General features: G+C 38.5%; 1 protein-coding gene across 1 annotated transcript in view; it reads right to left on the bottom strand.

Annotated features, from left to right (window-relative positions):
• Window positions 1-25400, bottom strand: part of MAP3K5 (mitogen-activated protein kinase kinase kinase 5) — a 167903-nt gene that overhangs the window by 14018 nt on the left and 128485 nt on the right. Inside the window, exons 16-25 of the mRNA XM_006915385.3 lie at window positions 25202-25329; window positions 24642-24778; window positions 23571-23676; window positions 18659-18816; window positions 16502-16679; window positions 15753-15773; window positions 13089-13266; window positions 12836-13004; window positions 7535-7720; window positions 4166-4271 (exon numbers count right to left, since the gene is read on the bottom strand). Coding sequence (XP_006915447.1) covers window positions 4166-4271; window positions 7535-7720; window positions 12836-13004; window positions 13089-13266; window positions 15753-15773; window positions 16502-16679; window positions 18659-18816; window positions 23571-23676; window positions 24642-24778; window positions 25202-25329 — 1367 coding nt within the window. The remainder of the gene's footprint in view (window positions 1-4165; window positions 4272-7534; window positions 7721-12835; window positions 13005-13088; window positions 13267-15752; window positions 15774-16501; window positions 16680-18658; window positions 18817-23570; window positions 23677-24641; window positions 24779-25201; window positions 25330-25400) is intronic.

Here is a 25400-nt window from a genome sequence, read left to right as displayed (position 1 = left end):
TATGCTCAGCATTTCTCAATCTGGTCACCCACAGCCTGCACTTGAAGAGTAACAACAGATACTTAATGCTGCCAATCATTTAAAGCAAGGGTCCCTAACCCCCAGGCCATGGACCGGTACCAGCTCATGGCCTGTTAGGAACAGGGCAGCACAGCAGGAGGTGAGTGGCAGGCCAGAGAGTGAAGTTCCATCTTATTTGCAGCTGCTCCCCAGTGCCAGCATCACTGCTCAGCTCCAGGTCAGATTGTCAGGCATTAGATATCATAGGAGCACCGGTCCCTGGTGCCAAAAAGGTTGGGGACTGCTGATCTAAAGGCTGATTCTTGATGACAGGTGAGAAAACAGCCTGAGAAAAAACTCATAAGGAGCTTGCACTGTACTCTCTGCTCTGTGTACTCTTGTTGGAGGAAAGTTTGGGCACTTTATTTTTTACTCTTTATTTTGAAATAATTTCAGAATAACAGAAAAGTTACAAAAATAGTACACAGACTTCCTATATATCCTTCAGCAGCTTGCCCTAAACTTAACATTTTACTTAGCTTTAGTACTATCATCTAAGGCAGGAAATTAACACTGATACAATACTATGAACTAATCTACAGACCTTATTTGAATTTAACCAGTTTCCCACTGATGTCCTTTACTGATCCAGAATCTCACACTGCATTTAGTTTTCCTATTTCCTTGGTCTCTTCCAATCTGTGACAGTTCTCTTACATTTCTTTATCTCCCATGAGATAAAGCTCCACACTTTTGAGGTGTACTGGGTCAGTTATTTCATACTATGTCTCTCATTTCTGGTTCAACAATATATTGCTGTGATTAGGCCGAGGTTATGCATTTTTGGCAAGAATACACAAGAGTACCCTTCTAAGTGCATCATATCAGGAGGTATATGATGCTGATGTGTCTTATTACTAGCAACGATCACCCTGATCATTTGGTAAAAGGGGTGTCTGCCAGGTTCCTCCACTGTAAAGTCACAGTTTACTCTTTGTAATTAGTAAAGGTCTTGTGGGGAGATACTTCGAGTCCATTCAAATGTCCTGTTTCTCATCACTCTTTTGACTACTACTCTTAGCAGCCATTGATAATTCTTGCTCGCAGTAACTATCACTGCTTTGTTTGCCTAATGGTGATTTTCTATTTCTTTCATTCCTTCTATATTTATTAATTGGAATTCTACTAAAACAAAGAGCTGGTCCTTCTCCTCCGTATATTTATTTAATTACTTATAGCAGTATAGACACATAGGCATTTTGTTTATTCTATGTGCTATAATCCAATGCTGTCATTATTTTGTTTTATTTTATTTTATTGCTCAAATTGTTCTGGCTTAGACTTTTAGGAATTTCCTCAGCTGTCTCCAGTGTCCTTATCAATAAGCTTCCATCCTTTTAGGGGTACTTTTCCTTACTTTTGACATCACAAGATGTTCTAGATTGGTCTTGTGTTTCCCCTGCCTCAGGCCTGGAACCAACCATTTCTCCAAGGACCTCTGATTCCTTTTATTGGAGAAATGGTGTTTAGAAACCAAGATCTGGGTCCTTGCCCCAAACGGATCTAGGAAATATATGGGCTAATTATGGTATACTTTTAAATTTGTTCTTTCCTTTATTTCTTTCAAAAATTGGTTGGTTAATTGAAGCATTTTGTCGTCTAAAAGGAATTTTTATCAGGGAAATATGAAGACAGGCATTTTTAATGTAATTTCCTTGAATCTTAGTTGTATAACAAAACCCTTAGGGACATTTGGAAATTTTATGGAACTGTCAAATGCTTGGAATCAGTTCACCTTGGTCATATATTTCATCATTTCTATAATGGTGTACGGTATGTACTGCCTTCCCCTATCCTAAAAGAAATACAAAAAATACTGCATGTAACCTTCTTCTAAAAAAAATCCTTTCAAATAATTTTAATTGTTATCTGAGACTCCTGGTGGCCTCAAAGAAACCAACTTCACAGTGGAAAGACAACTAACTTTCCTTAGCAAACTCCTTTCATAAAGAATGTGCCTTGTTCTACACATAAATAGGCTGGGTTAAAGCAGTGTCCATCACTGGGACAGCCAGGCGAGGAGACATGGCTCCTGTCACTCTCCCTGAACTTAACAGCATTTCACCTACAGTATGATAATCAGTGTGCTTTTTAAACTTTGTTTTTGAAGAATTTTATATTTACAAAAATGTTGCAAAGATAATACAGAGAATTCCCATATACCTTCCACCCAGCTCCTTCATACATCTTATATAACTATGATATATTTGTCAAAACTAACACTGGCACACTTCTACAGGCTAACCTACAGACTTCATTCAGATTCCGCCAGTTTTACACTGATGTTCTTTCTCAGTTCTGGGATACAATTCATTGCATTTAGGTAATCTATTTTTAAAAAGTTTTTAAAAAAATGGATTAAGATTCTTTATATGCTATTTAAATTATTTCAAAGTATAATTTCTCTTTTCCTCATTTGAGCATTCTTAATTTAGGTTACTACTATGTTTAACTCATGGTTTACACCTATTCCTTTTACTGATTCATACCTATCCTGTATCATTTGAGAATATAATCCCTCTATAGTACATTCCCCTACCTGCAAGCTTTTAAATGACAAATCATCTAAATACTAAGTATTTGTTAATTTTCTTACAGCATTACACTAAGTTTACATAGCTTTACATTCCTCAGGTTCACACCCAATTGCTAGTCATCTGTTTTAAAGCCTCTCTAGATTTTTTTCTAAGTTATGCAGAATTTCTACCCTAATTTGTTACAATGAAATGAAACTCATTTACTAATTGTTTCAACCAATATATATCAGGGGTCTACTGTTTTCCAGGTACTGTGCTGGACAATATGCTTGGCACAGAATAAAATAAAGCACAGACACAGTTATCCTCTGGTGAGGGAAACAGCCATTAGACAAGAAAATAAAAGCAGTTTCAGATTGTGGCAAGCATCACAGATGGGGAAAAACCACTTCTAAGGAAAGAGAATCACAGGGAGCCTACTTTAGACTTTGTGGTGGGTCAGGACTCAAGAAGGAGGTGCATTTTGTCTGTTTGTTTTAAATTTTATTATTAGTTTCAAGTATGCAAAGGTACAAGGCTAGAGAGGGACGTGGGTGAGGGGTGCTCCATGTAAAGGAAACAGCACATTCAGGAATATTAGAACTTCTATTTATATTTCTTTCTTACATGAGAAATAAATTAATGTTTACTAATGTTTAATATAAAGATTAACACTGGTGCCTTCACTCTCAAGTCAAACAAGGTATTCCGAGAGAAGAGAGGGAACTCCATAACTTAGAAGAGTGGATGGTTATAGAACCATTTATAAATAACCTAAATTTCAAAATATTTCATATTTATCTTTTTGAATTTCTACTTTAGAATGCTTTATAATATATATACAAAATAGTACAATAGAAATGTTTCAAATTTATGTATGTAAACCTATCTATGCACATACACATATATACATATATATGGTGGAAGAGCTTTGCTTAATTTTTTTTTATTATTGAGTAGACTATCAAAACACTTCGGAAATCTGCCATAGAGTATAAATACATCCCTTGCTTACTCCATAAAACCTTGTTTCATCAACACTACCTCTTTTGTATGTCACTGCAAATATAGCTGGATTCTTCTAGACCAGTGATTCCCGAACCTGGCTGTGTATCAAAGTGACTTGGAGTTGTATTAAAATCAGATTCCTTGGATTTCTCCCCAATAGATTCTCACTCATTCTGGGATGAAGCTCTGAAAGCTGTTATTTTAAAGAGCTCTTTACATCATTCAATGCACTGGTAGGTTTGAGAACCACTGATTAAAGACACAGGGATGTGTTTTGTGGGCACAGATTATCTGTACACTGAAATGCATATGTACTTGGGTCACCTGTATAGTTTTCTCTCTCTTCATATCCAAATATGCTCTTTAAAGACAAGGAAGTGAGTCTTTCTCACTCACAGTAAACATTTTGTTTAGTGTACAACTGCTCAGACTGCATGCCCTAGATAAATGTTATTTGTTGGCTTTGAAAAGATTAAAAAAAAAAAAGGCTAAGGTAGAAAGGAGACACCATGAATGACAGATAAACAGTAATATAAAATATCAAACACTAAATATTTACAAAGTAATTAAATATCCCAGACCTGGAACCAGAATGGTGATGGCTGTCTGCACCGCCTTTCGAATGATACTGTCTAAGGCAAACATCCAGTGTGGCTTAATGTTATGGTTCCGAAGGACTTTATTGACCTGGAGAAAGAGAGTGACGTTTAGTCTCACTATAATTTTTGATTGCAAATAACCTAGCTGATGCTAGCATTTGGATGACAGTTTAACAACAAAATAACAAAATGGTTTCTTCACCTTGAGTTGTGAATCATTTCTTTACGTCACTGAGAAATGAAAAATTGTCCCTTCAATCTAAAATTCAGGGAACCCCATGTCAACCAATATGTTACTTAAATGAAAGGCAGTGTAGTTAAATGGGAATGGTGCTTCACTGGGACTCAGAACATGCAACATCCACCTTTCGTGATGTCTGCAGATTGGATGGTGTAGAAGATAAAGGAGGAAAAAAGTCCAAGGGACTTTAAATATAAGTAAACGCTGTTCTTAAATGTTATGATTCTGCTGTTTAACACAACCAAGTGCTTCGGCTTATTCTGGAGATTAGGAAAAGCAGGAAAATGGAGAAATGAGCATGTATGTGCTATCTCCAGGTGTGTCGCAGTGCACGCCTGATCTCCTTCCCACAGTTGTTTATATCTCTGTAAACAGAGGAAAAACCTGTTAAAATATTCCAAAAAAGCTGTTCATATCAAAAATGTCTGGATAGATCTTGAGAATTTCTTGCTAAGCAAAATAAGTCAGATGGAAAAAGTCAAGAACCATAACATTTCACTCATCTGTGGGTTATAAAACTGAAAGCAACAAATGAACAAGACAAACAAAAACTCATAGACACAGACAACAGTATGGTAGTTACCAGAGGGAAACGGGGGTAGCGGGGAGGTAGATAAGAGTAAAGGGGGTCAAAGGGAGTAAAGGGTGAAGGAGGGAAATCTGACTTTGGGTGGTGAACACACAATGCAATATACAGATGATATATTACAGAATTGTATGCTTGAAACCAACACAATTTTTTCTTAACTGTTGTCACCCCAATAAATTAAAAAAAAATTTTTTAAAGCTTTGTTGTAAGGGTATCTTTTTAAAGAGACTAGTAATATTTCATACATTTAAATAGATACTGAAATAGATATATGCATTACCTTTTTTTCTTTTTAAAAACTGTGGTAAAATACACATAATATAAAATGTACCATCACAAACTGTAAACTTAACCATTTTAAGTGTACAGTTCAGTGGCATTAAGTACGTTCACACTGCTGTGCTACTATCACTACTGTCCATCTCCAGAACTCTTCAATTTGGAAAACTGAAACTCTGTACCCATTAAATAATAACTCCCCATTTCTGTCTTTACCCAGCCCCTGGCAACCACCATTCTCCTTCTTGTCTCTACAAATAATGCTACTGTAGGTATCTCATATAAGTAGAAATATACAGTATTTTTGTGACTGGCTTATTTCACTTAATGTAATGTGCCAGAACTTCATTTATAAGGGTGAATAATATTCCATTGTTTGCATAAACCATATGCATTATCTTTTAAAAATAACCTTTATCTTAAGGCTAAGAGAGGCTTATTTAAAATTTAGGTTAACTCTATTAATTGCTGGTTGACACCAGCCTCTAAGAAAAGAGGCTATTTTCCCAATAGATATCCAACAAGAAATCTTAAAGGAAGCAGTCCTATGCCAAAAGCTGGAGTTCCAGCTGCTCATTCTTGCCCTTGGTCCATCTTCATCAAAATCCCCCAGTTTAGAAGGGAGTAGGTCTCAGGAGTTCCTCATAGTCGCTGCTCCCAAAGAAGTAAACCACTGCCAGGTTCTTACTTGTTCTAGGAAATCCTTTCAGAATGAGTTTGTCCCGGTACCTTCATTTCTTAAAGGATTTTGCTGTTTATTTGGGTATTACATTTGGTAAACTAAAATATTTCTCTCAAGAGTCACACACACAGCAAGCTGGAAGAGGGGATCTTATATAAGCATGACCTGCTCCTCAGAGCTTTTTAAAAACAGTATATTACACAGAGCCCATTCTTTGGGTTCATTCTCATTCCAGACAGTGAGTGACTAAGACCAGTGTGTATGTGCGTACGTGCGTATTTGTGTGTGTGTGTGTTTCCTGGCCCAAGACCCAGGATTACAACTAAACCATTCTCAATCTGAATTCTACGGGCCAATTTTGGACTTTCCAACCTTTAGGCTGGAAGCCAAACGTATGGGTAAGTGCAAGTTCATTAAATTATTTCATTATATTTGCAGATGGTTGGGTCTTTCTAGTTGCAGCATAAGGATGCTTTAGCATTTCGATATTAGTGATAGGCTTTGTCAGCTGCTTTCGTTTCCCATGACCTTATCAAGTCAGGAATCTTGTCCCCACCTACAGTATAGCACAGAGTCAGGTGGCTTACACAGAGTCTCAGAGAACATTAGTGGCTATTGAAGGATTATAATTTGGTCTTAAATTAGGGACTATCTGATGCTCCGAATATAATTATCAAGGTGCCATCTACATAGGAGCAATAAACACATTAAAAGTGAACTAATTTTTGGAATTTAAATAAAATTATGCAAAGTGCTTCCATATTCATACCAGACACTGTCAAGAACTCTCTTGTTTCAATCTCCTATACCTTGTAAGGGCCTTCTGGGAGTGGCTTCAGGCTTTTTTGGTACAAAGTTTCACAAATAAGTCTCATTCAAGAAAAACACATATGGTTTTGAATCATGTTTTTTGGAAGACTGATTTCCAATTTATGTTCACAGCAACTCAATTTGAGAGGAATCCTTAGCATTGTCTTATGAGATCGTGTAGATTAATTTTCATTCAGTGATGCCTTGTTTTCAGAAATATATTGAGGGCTAGAAAATATAGTGGCTATTTATTAAACGAACATGTTTAACATGTTCTGGATGGAAACTGAAAAACTGGAAAAAAAATTGGGGGTTTGATTCAGCAGTGGCCATTCCAATCTGTTCAGTTACGTTTTTCTCAATGACCACTAGATGGCATCTCTCATACAGAATTAGAAAGTGCATGACTAAAATAGTTCTATTGCTAAAGTCACCAAAATAAGCAGTGACCCACTTCATGATTTCATAAGAAGTTCAGCCATGGGAGATGTTTATGAGGTTTACTACTTTCCATGGTGTTCAATTTTATGTTATTTAACTTTAGGGGATGCAAACACACACAACAACAAATTTCATGCTTACAAGTACACTGACAGGCAACTATCTCACACTTATTTATCATCCAAAGATAAGAGAGTTCATCAGAATTATTAAAGAAACAAAATATAACAGAACTTACATCTTATCCTATTTTTCTGACTAATTTTAGGTGCAGTACATAGAAAAACACTGGCAAAGGATCACACTTACAGCGTCTTGAAAACTGAAGAGTACCACCTGGACTTGACTAATGCCATGGCTGTCGAAGTCGAGCTCTAACTTCAGTTTTGACAGTGTGCTGGCTATGATTTTTCGGTCCGTGGATCTTACAAATTCTCTGAGGCTTGCGGTGAGGGTTGTGATGTGTTCCCATTTTAGTTTAGGTTCTTCAGCCCCCTGTGAATAAAAATAGTAACAACCTTGTCAGTTGATCTGTGCTGGACATATCAGTCATGGACCTGCCATTCCCACAGCCCCCACTGAGGACTGGGCTTCAAAATGCTTCCTGTTAAGAAAAAAAAAGACCATCTTTGAACCACATGGTGCCTTCCCCAGCTCATCTACCAAGAAATAATCAGACTTTGGGAGGAAGGGCACCTACTCCATATGTTGGCCAACAGCCATGATACAGTCAGACATACAAAGCTTTGCCCAGGCAGGGACAGGCTGAGGCAATAAGATTCTTGCTCTCAGAAATTTTAATTGAGAACTAAAGAGAGACTGAGGCCATAAGCCATAGGACCTCAAACTCAAAGTCTGCCCAGAGAGGGAAGTCATAAAACAGGGGCAAGAGTATGCCCAGTCATAAGGAAGCAGAAGAATGACAATTGATAGGGAGAGGACACTAACAGAAATGGCACGCCAAGAGAGCCACTTCCACTTCCTAGAACTGGAAGTCCCTTGGAATCACACTCTATTTTTAGTCTTTGTGAGGCTCAGCTAGGCACTATGGTTGGAATTCCTTGAGTCTATTTCTCTCATTGCTACGTGTGTCTACCTACAACATGTCCCCAGCACTTCAATTACCCTTGAAGTATGTCAATTTCTTGCAAATGAAGGGGCTCACTTCAAACTTCATCCTTGAAGCACTTCATTACTCACCAATGAGGCAAGTTATAAGAATGAATCAATGGAATATTTTCTATATTAAAAATAAAATACAATGTTTAAACAAATTTCCCTCTCTCAAGTTGAATTTTTTATTTTGCACAAGGAACATTGCCTTCTTAAAGGAAACATAGTAGAATGTTATTTATCCTCTTTTAACTTTAAAAAACAGGATTTTTATTATGCTCATTTCTATCTCATATTATATTTTGTTACATCATCATTCAAATTAAATTCCCCAACTGGGCTGTGAAAACTACAATTTCTAGTACTCTATTAAAATAAAAGAAATGCACCATCAAGTTCTTCCTCTTAATATATTTTCGTCTGGGAGCTCCCTCTCATGTTTATTTTTTCATCAGAAAAGATTATATTGAAAAGCTTGAAAGCTGATATTAAGGGACTATTTTAAAATCAGACTGGGAACAATTATAAACTTTGTTCCTTCCCTTATCACAAACTAGATTACACTTAAAGTACAGATTCAGAGGCAATATCATAATAATATGAAAATATGTTTGAGAAAAAAATGTGAGTTATTCAAAAATTAGAAGCACATCTTACTGAAATATCAGTTACATGTTGCTAGCGATTTAAATAGCAATGTTTTTTTTTTTGCCATCAGCTTTGTTTTCACAACAGAAAAACATGTTGCTTCTGGTTTTGGGACGTGTAGGCCACTATCCTACAAAGAAACACTGTCTACTCCAGGAAATGTATTCTCTCTAGAGTATTTCAGCCACTTACATAATCATGGTTTCTGTTTTAACTCCTGTCTCTGTGTGCGCTCACTAATGTTCCTTCATAAATGAGCACCTTAGGTATCAAGTGAGCCTGATTCACTATCAGGTAGCATTTGTAGGGTGCCTTTCCTGAGCACTCCTGGTACCATCACAGAATCTTTTGCAAAGGTGCTCTCTATTCTTTATCCTTTAAACTTCCTTAAAAATGATGAGTGGTTTTCAGAAGGATGCTGCAGACTGAAAGGGCTTTCATAGGCTGGTTTGAGGACCTGACCAATATCTAGATTTCAGTCTTATTATAAAGAGTAGGATTAAATGTAAAGATATATCTATAAGTCTTTAATATAATGAAAATAATTATCTGTAGAAAAAATTTAAAGATATTAGGTAATTGTTATTAACCTGTTTGATGATAACAATAATAGTATTGCGGAACACCTTCTATTACTATCTCATTTGCTCATGATCTTAGTTATTTCTTATAGCATTTCCTCTATTTTATGAATTCAGCCTCAGAAAAGTTAAATAACTTGCCTAAATCACACAGCCTTTAAGTGATGGAGCCAGGCCTCAAACAGAGGCAAGCTGAGGCTGAGTCTCAATTAGCTGGAACAACAGCCAGTAGTAAACCTAGGTCAAGACTTGCTCTACCACTAGATCACTATGTGGTAGTGCAGGAAATTTACGGTAGTCCCCAACCTTTTTGGTACCAGTGGCCAGTGCTCCTATGAGAATCTAACGACTGATGATCCAAAGTGGAGCTGAGGTGGTGATGCTAGCGCTGAGGAGTGGCTTTGATGGAGCTTTGCTCACTACTCCACCGCGCACCTCCTGCTAGGTGGCCCAGTACCAGTCTGCGGCCTGGGGTTTAGGGACCCCTGATTTATAGCATCCTTAGCAGTACAATCAGAAGGACCCTCACTATCTCTTGGTGATTCTAGATTTAACACATAATTCTGACCTATCAGTTTCTGGTCCTCACTGGTCCCTTCATGCTGGTGCACCAAAAGGCATGCCCTCTGATGGCTGCTTTTAAGTAAGGTGTTTGTTACTTTTTCCTTTTAGAGAACATTCGAGTGTGATTTAAGAACTAGGAAGTCACAAACAATTGAATAAGGTTAACTGACGTCAACATTTAATAAATTCAGCACAGTCATGGAAGTGAAGTCTCTCGCCAGGCTCTGTGCTGAAAGGTGGGCCGACAGGGCTCAGTGCAGTCCTGCCCTGATGGACCCACAGTCCAGCAGAGAGAAAAGAAAAACCCCAAAGAAGCTGACATTTTCTCTACTGGGAAAGCATATCCTTTGGAGATGAGTACGAGACTTAGGCAATCCCTGCATTCTGTGTTTCTGACCTAAAATAGGCATCTGACACTGGTGGCCATGGGAGAAGTCTTCACTCCAGAGTGGCCAACAGAGATTTCCTTTGCTTCTCCCACCAAGCCCCATCCCCTCCCCACTTTAAGTTTCTCCCAGTATTTGTTGAGATCTGGCATCCCAGGGAGGAGAGCAGTGTGATGGTTGAGAGCACAGACCAGGGAGCCAGACTGCCTGGGTCCAAGTCCTGACTCTGTCGCTTATGGCTGCATGGCCTTGGAGAATAAGCTACTCACCTCCTTTGTCCAAAATGAGAATACTAATGAAACTATTACTACAGTACTACTGTCATAAGGATGAAATGAGGAAATGCATGTGAAATACTAAGAATACCTGGCCTATAGAAAGTGTTTGCTATTACATATGTTTAAAACATAGTATTACATATTATAACTATATATTTAACTATATATGTACTATATGTTTAAATACATATTTACAAATTTTTTATTTTCTTTCTTCATCCTCTAGAATGTCAGCTGCAATGGGATGCAGATTTTTTTTTTCAGTTTTGTTCGCCATAGTGCCCTCAATACATAGAACAGTGACTGGTATGTAGTAGATGCTCAATAAGTATTTGCTGAATGACCTCCAACAGCTACTCAGTTGCTCCTTCCATCTAAACTTGGCTCCCCTCCTTCTCTCATTCCATCCCATTCTCAGTCTTTGAAAGACCATAGTGAGAAGGAAAGGCAAGAAAAAACACTAAAGGTTCAGGATTGCTCTGTGTCCTCCACGTCTCCCACTATTCTTGCGCAGCATCCTCGGCACTCATCTGACCCCCATCCCAGAGTCCCTCCTTCCTGGGCCTCAAAGTAACTGCTCAAGGCAGCTTTCCTGCAGGACTCAAGGCAAGGTTTTCCCAGAAAGTGTAGATGGTGCTCATTTTGGTTCTTCTTATACCCAGATGCCCTTTCAGCTCCTCCTATGGGATCAAAAGAAGTGGACATTAGAGAATTCCTAAGTGATGGAATCGGCAGAGAAACTTAGTGGGGTTCCCAAGACAAAGACAAGTGGAGGCTGTAAAGTAAGAGCCAAGAAAGAGAGAGCCTGGCTCCATCTACACTCTAATACCAGTTGGGAAGAGGTAAACTGTTGGACTGAGAAACTAAATGCTTGACCCAACTCCTCCAACTCCACCCTTTTTACAGCTATTTTCCCAGGACAGAAGGTATGTGCAATCCACACTGATCAGGCATGACAGGTTGTAGCCACAGGTGCCAAAGCAAGTAGGCAAGTCCCTGATACCCACACAACTAAGAGAGAATAGTGTCCTGTCTGGGACCAAGTCTGTGGAGACTTATATTTACAGGAGGCATCACCAGAGGCTTAGAGTTGGGGGAAACCCTGTTTCCGCTCGTATAGAGAAGGCGAGGGGATTCTTCCTCATGTCTGTAAGCAGAACTCCAGGGAACATATTCCCAGGTATTATGGACTGAACTGTGTTACCCCCCTCCCCAAACCCCAAATTCATATGTTGAAGCCCTAACTTCTAATGTGACTGTATTTGGAGACAGGGTCTTTAGGGGTAATTAAGGTTAAATGAGATTGTAACGGTGGCCCAAATCCAATAGGACTAGTGTTCCTAAAAGAAGAGGAAGAGACACCAGGGGCACAGAATAAAAAGGCCAGGTAAGGACACAAGAAGCCACGATCTGCAAAATAAGGAAAGAGGCCTCAGGAGAAAGTAAATCTGCCAACACCTTGCTCTTCGACTTTCAGCCTCCAGAACTGCTGGAAATAACTTCCTGTCATTTAAGCTGCTCCATCTGTGGTATTCTGTTACAGCAGCCCTAGCAGACAAAAACCCCCAGGGAACCAGAGTGACTGACCAGCTTTGTTTCTTCATGCACCTATGGCCTTCTAGCACACTATTTAATTTACTAATTATTGCCCATCACCTTCTATCTGAATATAGCCCCACAAACACAGGGCTCTGTTGTATTTGCAATGTTTCCTAAATGCTCAGAGGAATGACTGAGAAGTCGTCTTGAGCTAACATCAGAATCAGCAATTCACATGGCTCAGTGTGTGTTTACTGACTGAGTGAATAAACGAATGAATGAAGAGTAAAAGAGGCTTGTAGGGACTCACTGGAACTTCACCAACATGAAAACTTTGCTTCTGACTTAAAAATAGCTTATGTTCAAAAATGCGGTTTCTACATATGGATTTGCCTTTTTTCCCATCTGGGGTCTGCCTACTGGGTCGTCATGAGCGCTACAGCTTTCTCATATGGTTATGTCAGTTAATCTGGGAAATGAAGTATCTGTGAGAGGTTTTACCTGAGCCAAAGATTCCATTAGGTTTCTCACGACTTTGTCTTGGTCTTCCGTCAGGATCCTGTGAAGTGTGGCCCGTCTTTCACTGTCCTTCCTCAGCATAAAAAAACCAGAGTCTTTTTCCTCAGGGGAAGGTGGAGCGCTATGATCTTCAAAATTTTCATCTGGAATGCTGTAATAATTTACACAGCATAAATCACAATTCCCTTTATAAAATGATATACATCTTTCACTCAAAATAAGTCAGGTCCTTTACCCCAAAAAGAGTGTCCGCATTCCTTTCACATCTTTTTCTCCACAGGATTTGGCTCTTGTTTTGAAAGAGAAGGGGTCCACCTTTAACTCCGTGTCGGGAGAAACGGAGCCATACTCACTGCTGCTGCTTGTGTCCTCCACCAGGACAGGTACCGGCAAGGATATGCTCCTAAGATATTCTGCTTGTCATGAGAGGGGGAAAAGACAATTAATGCTCTTAAAAACACACACATACTGAAACATCTACTGAAAGAGAGCAATATTAGTTGTCAGCTGTCTCGTTCCAATGAGTAGCAAAATTATGCTATGTATGAAGCTGGTCATAGGATCATGACTGCTCCCCATGCTCAATATATGACCCATGCAGGGGGGTCGGTGAGGAAAGGGCCTCTGGGGACCTGTGAGGAATATTTCAGAGGCTTGAAACAGTGGAGGAAGCATCAGGCCCAGCAGGTTCTGGGTTCTGATCCCTTCATTTTTACTGACAACCTGTCAGACTTCAGGGGGGTCACTTATGGGTCTCAGTTTCCACATCTATAAAATAAAGAACTAGATTAATAATTTTTAAAACATGATCCTCAGAGGTTTATGGGTCCATATGAGCATCTTAGGGCTGCCTTGGATGGGGTGAGTAGGATTCTGTGATTCTAGAACACAGGTTCTGATCGCTTTACCTAAAACAAATATGCTCTGTCAGATTCATATAAAAAAGTTTTCTTTGCTAAACACAAATTTCAGAAACCAATGGACTAGATGATCTCTTAGGTCTTGCCCAGTTCTCAGACACTATGATTCTATGGCAAACATGGGCTTTTCTTTTATTTTGATGGAGACCGAGTTGGTACAACAGGAGTTGCCTGCGTTTCATCAAATACCAGTTTTAAAGAAATAAATTTTTGCCAGGAACATCTTTACCAAATAAATGTCCCAATACCACAAAAGTCCTTTTTCGGAGTTTTCAAGTTTTGGGGGGTACCAATGTCACCATAAAAAAGTTAATTTTTTTAAAAAAAGTCTTTTACTAAATAAGGCAGATGTAAAATTGTAAAAAAGGAAATCCACTGTTGCCTGGAATCCCCTTTTTTATTTAATTTCTCTTGGATTGGGCTGAATCAACAACTGCCCCAGTCTGACATGGGATGGTCACTTAGCGGTGTACTCCTGACTCTGTTAAAGGTGCCTGCAAATCAGTAATTAGTAACAGCAAGGAAGTAACTGAGGGTAAGGCCATCTAGTCAACAAGTGAACTCAGTTCTGACCCCAACACCCCTCCTCTTAATTCTGACTCTATAAAATCTTAAGATTCTATAATATCCTTAAGTGAAGTGAGACTCTAAAGCCAGAGCAGATTCTAAAATATTCCTGAACTACCCTGAGCATGGAGGGTGAGCGGGGATATGGGAAACACGACTGACCAGGAGCTCGGCAGATTGACACCTTTACTCTCACACTCATTCTAAGGCACATGTCCACTGAGAAGGCTTGTGGGCATAACTGTTGGCTTAAGTTCTCTCCCTCTTGCTGAGTGTGTATAGTTGAGTTCACATAATTTAAATGTGTATGTGATAGGAATGTTTCCTGCAATAAAAATCTATCCATGTGGAAGGAATAAAAACTATTATAGATTGAGCTTCCAGGCATGACTCCAGGCTATAGTATATTTTTAAAAATTCTGATTTCAGAACTAAATCTGTGAAGTAGGTATTATTACCAGTACAGAATGCCAGATGAAGCAAGTGAATTGCTGCATGCCATCTACTTAGAATGTGGCTCAGATGGGATCAGAACCAACTTCTGCATAACTCCAAAGTCAGGGCCCATTTAATGACACCAAAAACAGGCTGCAGAGCAGTCCGGGGTGTACTTTATGAAAAATGCACTGCCTGCCTTCCAGAGGCTAGGTGCCTGTGGAGAAAGGGGGAAATGGAGGGAGCTCTCCTCAGAGTTCTCCCCAACTTCCAGAACTAAAGATGGAATATTGGAGAGGCTGTGGCCAAGACACTGAATTACTGAGCCTCTACTCCAGGCTGACTGACTGGCTTAAGGCACTGAAGGAATGTGTAAAATCCTGCCCTCCTTCCCCATCCCCACCAAGGAATGACAGACATTATGCTCTCGACACTATTTGATCAACAACTCTTCAAACGTAGGGCAATCCAAAACCATGGTCATTCCTTTGCTATTCCTTGAAACGAATTAGTTGACCTTCCAGGGCAAATTTACCTTTAGTTATGATCTGCAAAGGTCAACATTAAAAACAAAACAAAACACAACTACTCCTGAACAACTAAAACTAGAGAGAACATACGACCCCAAAGATGACAGCGGAAGGTGTCTGGCATTGAAATTTTCCATAAGAAATCCATTAGGTGGCCAACTGGCTCCTAGATAAGAAAGTGTGGACTCCTCCCAAATCAAAGATTTCAAAAATATAATCACCATCTTGCATTTGGGAAGAACAACTGAAGCCTCCCTCTTGAAAGAGAAAGGTGAGGCGTTTCTGGAGAATGAGCACAGCTGGGCTTGCCGGGGCACATGTCCCGAGCACCCTGCAGCTGCCCCTGTACGCAGAGTGTGGAGCATGAGCCTATGTGATAGGCAATCTAGAGCTTATCAAATGATGCACCAAGCTTCAGCTCAATGGAAAATATAAAAATAAACTTACCGCTTGATCCAGGAGAAAGAGCTGTGGAAAGAAAGGCAAAGAGCAACATAAGCATACATTGTATTTGTTGTTAAACCAAGAAGTCAACAAAAAATGAGTGCCTGACATGGGATCAATGCCCTTCCTAAGCATTCAATCTGCCCGTCCTCATCCCATATAACACCAAAACTGCCCACACAAATAGATCGCTTGTTTTTTTCTCCCTGAAACAAGTTATGGAAATTATTGCAAAAAGACAATTTATATTTTTACACTGCTATTTTATTTATAACTGGTAATCTTTCTTTCTTTTTGAGGGGGAGGGTTAATTATTCAGAAAGATATTCTCTAAGAGGCAATAAGTATTTTCTACTGCCTAGAAGGCTTGGAAGTTTAACAGCTCTGGATAGCCCTGTAGCCCATTAGTTGTAATTTGGAGTTTCAGCTTTAAAAGTCCATATTTCACCCTTTTACACTTTAATCTTTGTATTAGCAATGCTAGAATGCTATACATACTGACATACTAAATACCTACTAACCAGGTGATGGAAGACTATTATGTAGGAAGACCTGGCATGTGCGAGAATGATGGTAATACAGCTTCCTGATTCTGAAACTGAACGCCTGAGAACACTGTGCCAACGTTTATACCAATTTCCAGTGATATACATATATATAAACAGATCAGCTTAGTTCTGGAAAAATCTCCCATCTTAAAAGCTTAGGATTTAGTGACTCTGACCAATATCCTCTTCGATGCAACCACATACCTGAAAGCTTAGGTTGCGACCTTTTCTTCTTGCTTGAAACTTTTAAGAACTCATCAGTGAGCAAGTCATTAGCACAGGCTCTCTTGTCAGGGTCTGGTTCAAAACATTTCGATATGAATGCCTTGGCCTCTGCTGACATGGACTCCGGGATCTCCGGGTGGACTTTAAACATTCCCACCTAAAACAGCAGTATGCTTATGTGATTTCTGAGTGACCACCTCATCACATGAGCTCATTACTTAGTCCCCTAGTGCAACAAAATCCTTTATCATACATACAAACTTGTGGCTTTTCTCAAAGTGAGATAGGATATTTTTTTCTGTAGGTTATGAAATGTTTCCAGAGTGCTTTTGTAAGCTTAAGACAGTAGGCAGCACTATGAAGTAATAATTCAGAGCTTTAGAACACATTGGCACTCTGACACACACAAAAAAATATTTTTAATCGAGACCATTGTGTTAGTCATAATAGCCATGTATGAGGAATTGTGCATGGCTTTTCCCATCTGTGAATCTCACTGAATCCTCCCAACCTCCCAGTGGACTAAACATTCTCTGTTATACCAATGAGGAAAGTGAGGCTACATGGTAATGAGAAAGCAGATCTGGGGTTTGAACTTAAATTTGTTTGGCTTAAGGCCTGTGTTCTTTCCCCTATGCTGTGATTTGTGAATATTTTCCCTGTCTCAAACTGGCTACATTAAAAGAGATTTTAAAAATATTTTTAAATTAAACAATTTCTATAACAATTAGAATTTTCTTCTCATTGCTACGATTCTAAAAAAAATTTTTCAATAATGTCTTCATGTATTTAGTACAGGTTTATATAAATGTATTATTATATAAATATATAATTATTTATAATAATTAAAAGCTTTTACTATGTGTCAGACACGTATTATCTCACACATACTCCTCAAAAAACCTTTACTAGATAAGTACTATTTTTATATCCACTTTATAGATGAAGAAACTGAGGTACAAGAAGGTTAAGTAATTTGCCCAAAGTCATCAAACAGCTTGACTGTGTTGAAGCCTGGATTCAAACATCAGTGCCAGAGCCTATGCTGTCTCATCTAAAGCATACTGCATAGTAATCCCTGTATCGACAGGTAACATAGCAGCATTGCAGAGTGAACTCCTAGACACTGGTGAAAACTTCAAAGATGTGACCAAGAAGAGAAAGATATTTATTCATGTTGAAAAAGGCAGCTCTCATTGCTCTTCAGGTTTGGTTACACTACTCATTTCTGTATCAGCAGTACCCCATCGGATCACCTTCGAGCTTAAAGCAAACCAAGCTTTGTACAAAAGCGGCAGGTATGGAACACACGGCCCCTCATGAGAAGCTATTCACAAGTGGAATAAGTGCCAGAAACATGGTGCATGGCAGGGCAAGAACTAACAGAGGTCCTCTGACTTAAGGAACAAGATGTTTGAGCTTTACTTCTAGGGAAACAAGTTCTTAGTTTAAACTTCCCTCTGGCATGGTGGTGTGGCGGGTGAGGACTGCAGGTCCTCAGCCACAGGTCACTGCTCTTCCCAGTCCCTGGATTCTGAAGCTTTGGCCCCTGGACTCTCTCAGCCCTATGCCCATATCTGGTGCTATTTTGGGAGGTGGGGCTGCTTCTCACACTCCCAAAAGTGTGACTAATGGGCAAATTAACAGGCTAGCAGAGTAGGTATATGAGAGTAAGATTAATGTACTTAAAATAACAATCATGCTTTTTTTTTTTTTTTTTTAAAATGGAGACTTCAAACTCTTACTATAGAGAAGTAAAGGAAAATACTGCTTTGATTTAATACTTAAATGGATAAAAAGTGTTCTTTCATCTCCCTCTATGGAAGATTTTCAGACTGTGTTTCCCAAAGAGCTTAAATCACCTTTTATGGAGTGATGTGTAATTTACACTGCACTGTGAAAACATGGTCAAAGGAAGTTACATTGAATCTCACTGTATGGCTGAGAAAACTAAGGCAGAGAGAGATCCTCAGTGTGATGTATATGCTCTGAGGGGAGTGAGTCTTCTTGAGCTGTAATACACCCTGAGATTGTGCTTACTTGGGCTGCTTTCCTTTTGCTTAAAAACATATGACACACACACACGGAACATCCAGTAGCTTTATCCACTGGTTTTTAAGACACTTGAAATGTGACCTTGAACATAGCGGCTTGTGGTTCTCCCAGTTCATAAAAGGGTGGTTTTCCTGTGGCCATTTCGATGATCGTGCAGCCCAAAGACCAAATGTCTGCTGCTTTCCCGTAGCCTCTTGGGCCTTTATCTATTATTTCTGGTGCCATATACTGAAGGGTACCTGGAAATAATTCAAACATAGTTTCATTTTAAAAGGAGAAAAAAGACGAATCACCTAATGACAGTTTCAATTTCTCTACATAAGTAAGACTACTTTAAAAGCATGAGTCAGGTCTTAATCTCATCTTTTTTGAGTTTCAGTTTTCTCTGCTGTTAATAAAAGAGGAAATAGCAATTTTATGATGGATTGTATCACTGATATAAAAACAGTTTACCAACATTATCTGGTAATGAACAGATAGCTTTTCATGTCTTAGTGTAATTAAGGTTTTATTTCACTGGGACCTCTTAGAAATGTCTAACAATTAGTCATTTGAGAACAGAAACTACATCAACATACATTTTCTGCAATCAGTTTTTCAAGCGCATGAATTCTATTATGTGTATTTCTAATCTTTTCCAAAAAAAGTATAGGCCATTCATCCATTTCCTTAGATTTATATTTCTCAATCTCTGATTTGAATGCTTAATTCTTCTGTTTTCATTCTTATTTCTAAATCATGAAATCATGAAGATTCTGAAAGCCATTGTTACAAATAATATAAATTTTTGGTGTACTTTATTCTGTAATTCAAATATATATGGCTTCTGCTGTGTGCCTAGGGTCCATGGAAAAACAAGTTTAACAGGTCAAAGACAGTCCATGAGCCATTAGTACAGAAAAATCACCAGACAGTGTGAAGAATAAAATGAAAAAGCAAGGAGATTTAAAAGCATGTGTGGAATCAGAGTTGAAGAATGCAGTACGATGTAAAGAGAATGAAATGGGGAGCCAAGATGCTGTGGTTCTAGTTTTGGTCTGCTCTTTCATAGATAAACACTCAACTGCAGTTGTCTCGCTGGCTCAACTGAGAGGCTGGATTTGCACTTCTAATACCCTCTGGAGTGATTCCCCAAAGTCTAGCAATGAGAACATAGTGAGAACAGGAACAGATTATTGCCACATCCCCTGCTTCTGATATACTCATACGAATGATATAATCAGCAAACAGGAACCCATCCAAGATGCCATCCTGAATTATTTCAAATCCTGAGGCATGTGCCAAAAGAGCTACTTAAGTATTTTCTGTTCATAACCACTGACAGACATTTCAATAAATATAAACACCTTTTATAAATGCCTTGTGCATGATTTGTAGGTAAAACTGCTATGCAAAATTCCTCTAAGTTGTTTCTACAAAATCCACTGTCATGGGCTAGAAACTGGCTGGTCATAAAAATAAGTGTATAATTTTTGTCAAGTACTGTCATCTTACTAGGTTAATCCTCTAGACCTCATCATTACATGGCAGTAGCTCATATTCACATTCAACTGCACATGTTTGCTCTCAGCTTAAATCAGCAACATTACTGGAGGGAAGCATTTCAACTGGCCAGAGATAAGGTAACCGCACTTCTCAAATCATCTTTCCTGCTTTGATTTCTCTTCATTTATTGCTTCTCCCAAAGTGATCCTTTTTTATGATGTAAATAAAATTAAGTGGTCTTAGAAAGTATGTGTTGAAGCCTACCATTCCTTTTTGTTGTCTCTGGGTCTAAAATAGAAGTAATGAGAGAATCTGAGTTGTTTTAATATCTGGGTAGGAAATCCAACTGATCGACAATATAATGAATTTTAAAAATTGGACAATTCAAGTAATAACAATAAATTAGACAATGTTTTTATTCATCAGACAATATTTCAAAGAATGTTGTTTGCCAATTATATTTAATTATCCCCCATTGAAAAGTGCCCCCCAAAAAACAGGTTTAGTTATGTGTTCATATCTGTTCTCTTTATTCCACAAACACATGACACATAACAGTTTATATAAAAAGATTTACAGAGCTGGATAATGCAGTTATAATCCATTCTGAACATTAGCCTAAGGAAACAAGTGAGAGTATTAACTCTAAAACCCATACTTCATATATCTCTATTCTGAAGTTTTAAAAATTACTTTAACCTATTTTAGAATTTCTTTGCCATTGCAACCACTTGGGGAGCCACTACAGCTTAGCAGCTAAAAGCTTAAACTTTAACATCGCACTTTATCCATTCATTCATTCAGCAAATCTACATTGAGGGCCTACCATGGGCTAGGCACTGTTCCGGGCATTTAGAATATAGCTGTAGAGTAAACAGAAATCCCTGGGCTCGTGGAGCTTACATTTTTGTAGTGGGAGACACTACATAAAAAATAAGTAAATTATATAATGTTAGAAAGTGATATGTCATGGGGGAAAAAAAAAACAAAAAACAAAAAACAAAAAAACACAAGAATGAAAGAGGAGCAGACCCCAAGGAGGGCTGCCATGTAAATAGGGAATTAAGACGTGAAGGAGGAGAGGGGCTTAGCCATGCAGACAGCTGGGAGAAGAGTGTTACTAGTAGAAGGAAAAGCATGTGCAAAGGTCCTGCATGGTGAAGGAAATGTGGGAAGGCCCATGTTTCTGGCACAGAGTGAGCCAGGGGGAAAGTAGGAAATGAAGTCTAAAAGGTAATGGACTCAGAATCGGGTCGGAAGGAGCCTTGTTCACCATTACAAGGACTTTGGTGTTCATCTGCTCTGAAGATCAAAGTAGAAAGCCACTGAGGTCTCTAAGTGATAGGGCTTGATTCATATTTTAAATAGACAGTAGGGGCAAGAGGTAAAGCAGGGAGAACAGGCTACTGAGGTAATGCAAGTGAGAAATAAGAGTGGTAGCAGTGGAGGCGGTGAGGAACTGATCTAATTTTGGGCACGTTTTGAAAGTAGAGCCAATAGGTGTCCCTAATGGAATGGGTTGGAGTGTGAGAAAAGAGAGGCGCCGTAGATAATTCTAAGTTTGAGTGGCCATCAACTGACATGGGGAAGAGTGTGGGTGGAATAGGAAAGGGGAGAAGTTAATTCTACTTGGCATGTTAAGTCTAGTTTGAATCACAGCTCTATTACTAGCTTTGTGACCTTGGGAGAGTTATTAAACCTCTTTGAAACTTCATTTTCTCACCATAAACTGGGGAAGATACCTAAGGATTAGGGCTGATGTATGAATTTCAATGAAATAACATATGTAAAACACTTAATACAGTTGGGCATACAGTAAGCACTCCATCAGTGGTGGCTGCTCCTGCCTTCCCACTCGCTACATCACTAAGAGGTGAAACAGGCCAATGTCTTTTGACTCAGCTTCTCAGAGGTTGCCTAAGCAGCTCAGACTTGGCCAGCTCCAAGTGAGTGCTGAGGCTCATGATGGTGAGTGATTAAAGAATCAAGGTCAGCACTGGGGACAGATCTTAGCACATTATTCGCATGTTGTCACTCTCACGTAAGGCCACTGCAAGAAGACAAGCAAAGGGCTCTGGGATGACTGCTTTACAACTTCGTAGTGAACTAAAAAAATCTTTTCAAGATTAACAGAAGATATAAAAATAACATACTGCCCAAATAAAATGTCTGAAAGTAGGAATTTTCCTCTCAGAAGTTGTGGAATCTTGGAAGCATCTAAAATGTCTCTTGCTAAACAAGACAGTACAAGAAAAGAAATATAAAGACGTTTAAAGTTACTAATAAGTTAGAATTTATTTTGTTCAAAAAAATACTTTCTGAATGTGTATGTTTTTTCTTTTTTTTTTTTTTTTTTGGCCTTGAAATACTCATTGCTGTGAGAGTAGGAACTAGGCAAGAGGTGTTGCTGATGGATTGTTCTGAGGAGAAAACTTATGGAATTTCTCTCTCTTCTTTTCCCCCTTCCAGGCTTCCAGAACAGATATTTCATTCAGTAAGGTGGAGAGAAAGATAGACTGAAGCAAGAAGGTCAAAGCAAAGAATAAAAGGAAGATAAAAAAAAAATCTGAGTTCTATCATTTATAAACCGCTGTGACTTCCGGCTGTAATGTCTCTTTTCTCACTCAATTTCCTCATCTGCAAAATGGAGGTACTACCTACCTCACAGAACTCAGAAATGGGGACATCTGGCCATTCTGCTTTGTATCAGACCAAAGATTATTTATCTTTTTTTTTTCTAAATCTCTCTCTCATAATAATGATGAGAACTTAACACTTCACGAGGAATAGCAGAATGTAGTGATAAGAACTTAAAATGGAGAGCATTCCAGAAGCCATCTCGATAACTGTTGGGCAGTCATTAATCTCTCTGAGGCTCAGTTTCCTCTTGGCCACTGTTACCCTTTTGTAAAACACCTGGTCTCCACCCTCCCAGGACTTTGCTCTAGAGGCAGCTCAGTAGCTGCATTGCCTAATTTCTTAGGCAAGCTCTCTCCCCACCCCACTTCTGAGTTGGTGAGTCATTTCCTCTTTCCAAATTGAAATCCTCCAGTTATTTATGTTGCGAGTAGAGGAATACACCACAGAGAGTAAATATATTAGGAAAGAGGGAATTCATAGTCCAAATAGGAAGTGATTAAGTTATGAGTAAGAATCACGGAGAGGCTGGGCTAAAAAAAAATGTTTAAAAAGAAAAATCCTGTCAGGGTTACGGTGACTGTAGGCCAACCAGGAGAGAAGTAATGACATGAAAAAGAAAAACAAAAAACAAATTGAAAGTTTTAAAATGTCTTCAGTGGCATTAAGCAGGAGACTGAACAAGTCATATAAATACAAGATGAGAAAAGGGCCAGATCAAATTCTGCATAACATTTTTCAGTGAGCATCAAGGGATATCAACATTAATATTTGTGAGAACAAAGACTAAATTTACCTCTCACGTTACGCTCAAATGCAAGAATTAGTTCTTTAACTACACGAGATCTGTATCACCATTGCAAAAACATACCAGTAAATGTTTCGGTACATGGGTTAATGCCGGCGAGCCTCTTTGATGTCCCGAAGTCAGAGATCTTGAGAATACCACTATAGGTATTAATCAACACATTGTCACCCTAGGGAACAGAGGACTTTAATCAAAAATGTTATCTTTCTTCCAATACTGTTTGAGGTTGGCTCGCAAGTCCAATAAGAAAAGGTGTCCTTAGAGCAAACGAGGACACTAAACAAGGACACTAACTCCTCATTAACGGTTAATCTCAACAGTGAATTTTTAACACCATTTTTGTTTACAAGTTATCAGGTCACAAGGTCAAACACAGTTCCTAGTCAAAGCTTGCTGTAGTTCACAGACAGTAGAAGCTATCCATACATGGTGCATGCAAGATAAATTCAGTTATGATATTCCTAATTTCCTAGTCACTCTACTTTCTTTTCTATGTTGTTTTACTTCTTTTCCTGAAATAGTTAGGGGTATCACAAATAAATGGGCATTTGGGTTGATTTTAGAGTAATAATATTAACTTACATTTCCACAGTCCAGACTTTGTCAGAAATTTATTAATTCTGAATTTTCTCTTTTCAAAGAGAAACTAATAGGTTATCTAATTTTAGTTTAATACATAAATATATGATACTTGTGAGAACACGGTGTTTTATTTTTTTTCCTTCTAACCATTCATCCATTGAGCTATTGAGTCAATAAACATCTACTGAGCAGCTACTGTGGGCAAGGATACAAACACTAAGTAGCCTGTAAGCTCCCCAGAAGCAGGGACCACATCCTGTTCACCTTTGTTCCACCGTGCTACCACACAGAGCACCTAAACAGTGCCAGGCATGTACTGAAAGCTCAATCTTTTGTTGGCTGATCATGGTTATGGACTTTATTCTTTGGGTAGAAGAGATAAGACATGAACATCAATAACTGATTGAGGGCAGAGTGGTATCTCATATGTCTGCTGTTTCTAAGATTATTTATTCACCATTCTAAATTAATATCCATAACACAATATGGTTTCTGCAAATAAAATAATTACCCACCAAGGAAATTATGAAAATGAATCCTGGTTCATCTTACCTTTATATCCCTGTGAACTATCTGATTGTCATGGAGGTATTTTAATCCTTCAAGTATTTGCTTTGTATAAAAACCAATTGTTTGCTCATTGTCTTTCAATGGGCCCCATTTGGAACGAAGGAGAGCAGAAAGACTTCCTATAAAGTAAGGAAAAACAGCAGATAAAATCTTACCCAAATGAGTTCTTTAAAGTACATTAATAATGTAACACTAATTTAAGCTAACATTTATTGGTTATTCACAGTGGTCCAAGAACTTTACAAGATACTTGGGCTTAAATATGAATAGGAAAGTGTCCCTGCTCTGAAGATGCTCATTATTAAAAAGTTAGTGAAAAGCCACTCATTTGTTAACCTTAATCCAAGTCACAAAGACTGACAGTAAAATGATTCAGATATTTATTTACTGTCTCCTAATAAACTGCAAGGTAATGTCACAAGTCTAATTTTTCTTTTAACTTAGACAAACTAAGACCTTAAACTTGTTAATCCTGTTCAATTTGACTCCTCTTCAAGGCCCTAGAAATTTATACTTTTTAAAGAAAGAAAAACATCTCTTACCTCCTGGAACCTGCTCCATGAAGATTTTAATGAAACCATTCTCACTGAAAGAGCCCAGATATTGGACAATATTTTTGTGCTTCAGATGCTTATGCAATGCTATTTCTTCATGTAGGGGCTGGGAGTATCTAAAAGACATGCAAATGTCGATGAGCTAATTGTGTAGCCAGACTTTAGCATATAAATTTACACAGTACAA

The sequence above is a fragment of the Pteropus alecto genome, unplaced genomic scaffold, assembly GCF_000325575.1.
Source record: "Pteropus alecto unplaced genomic scaffold, ASM32557v1 scaffold185, whole genome shotgun sequence".
In the NCBI taxonomy this organism is placed as follows: domain Eukaryota; kingdom Metazoa; phylum Chordata; class Mammalia; order Chiroptera; family Pteropodidae; genus Pteropus; species Pteropus alecto.
This window is presented reverse-complemented; position numbering and strand designations above follow the sequence as displayed.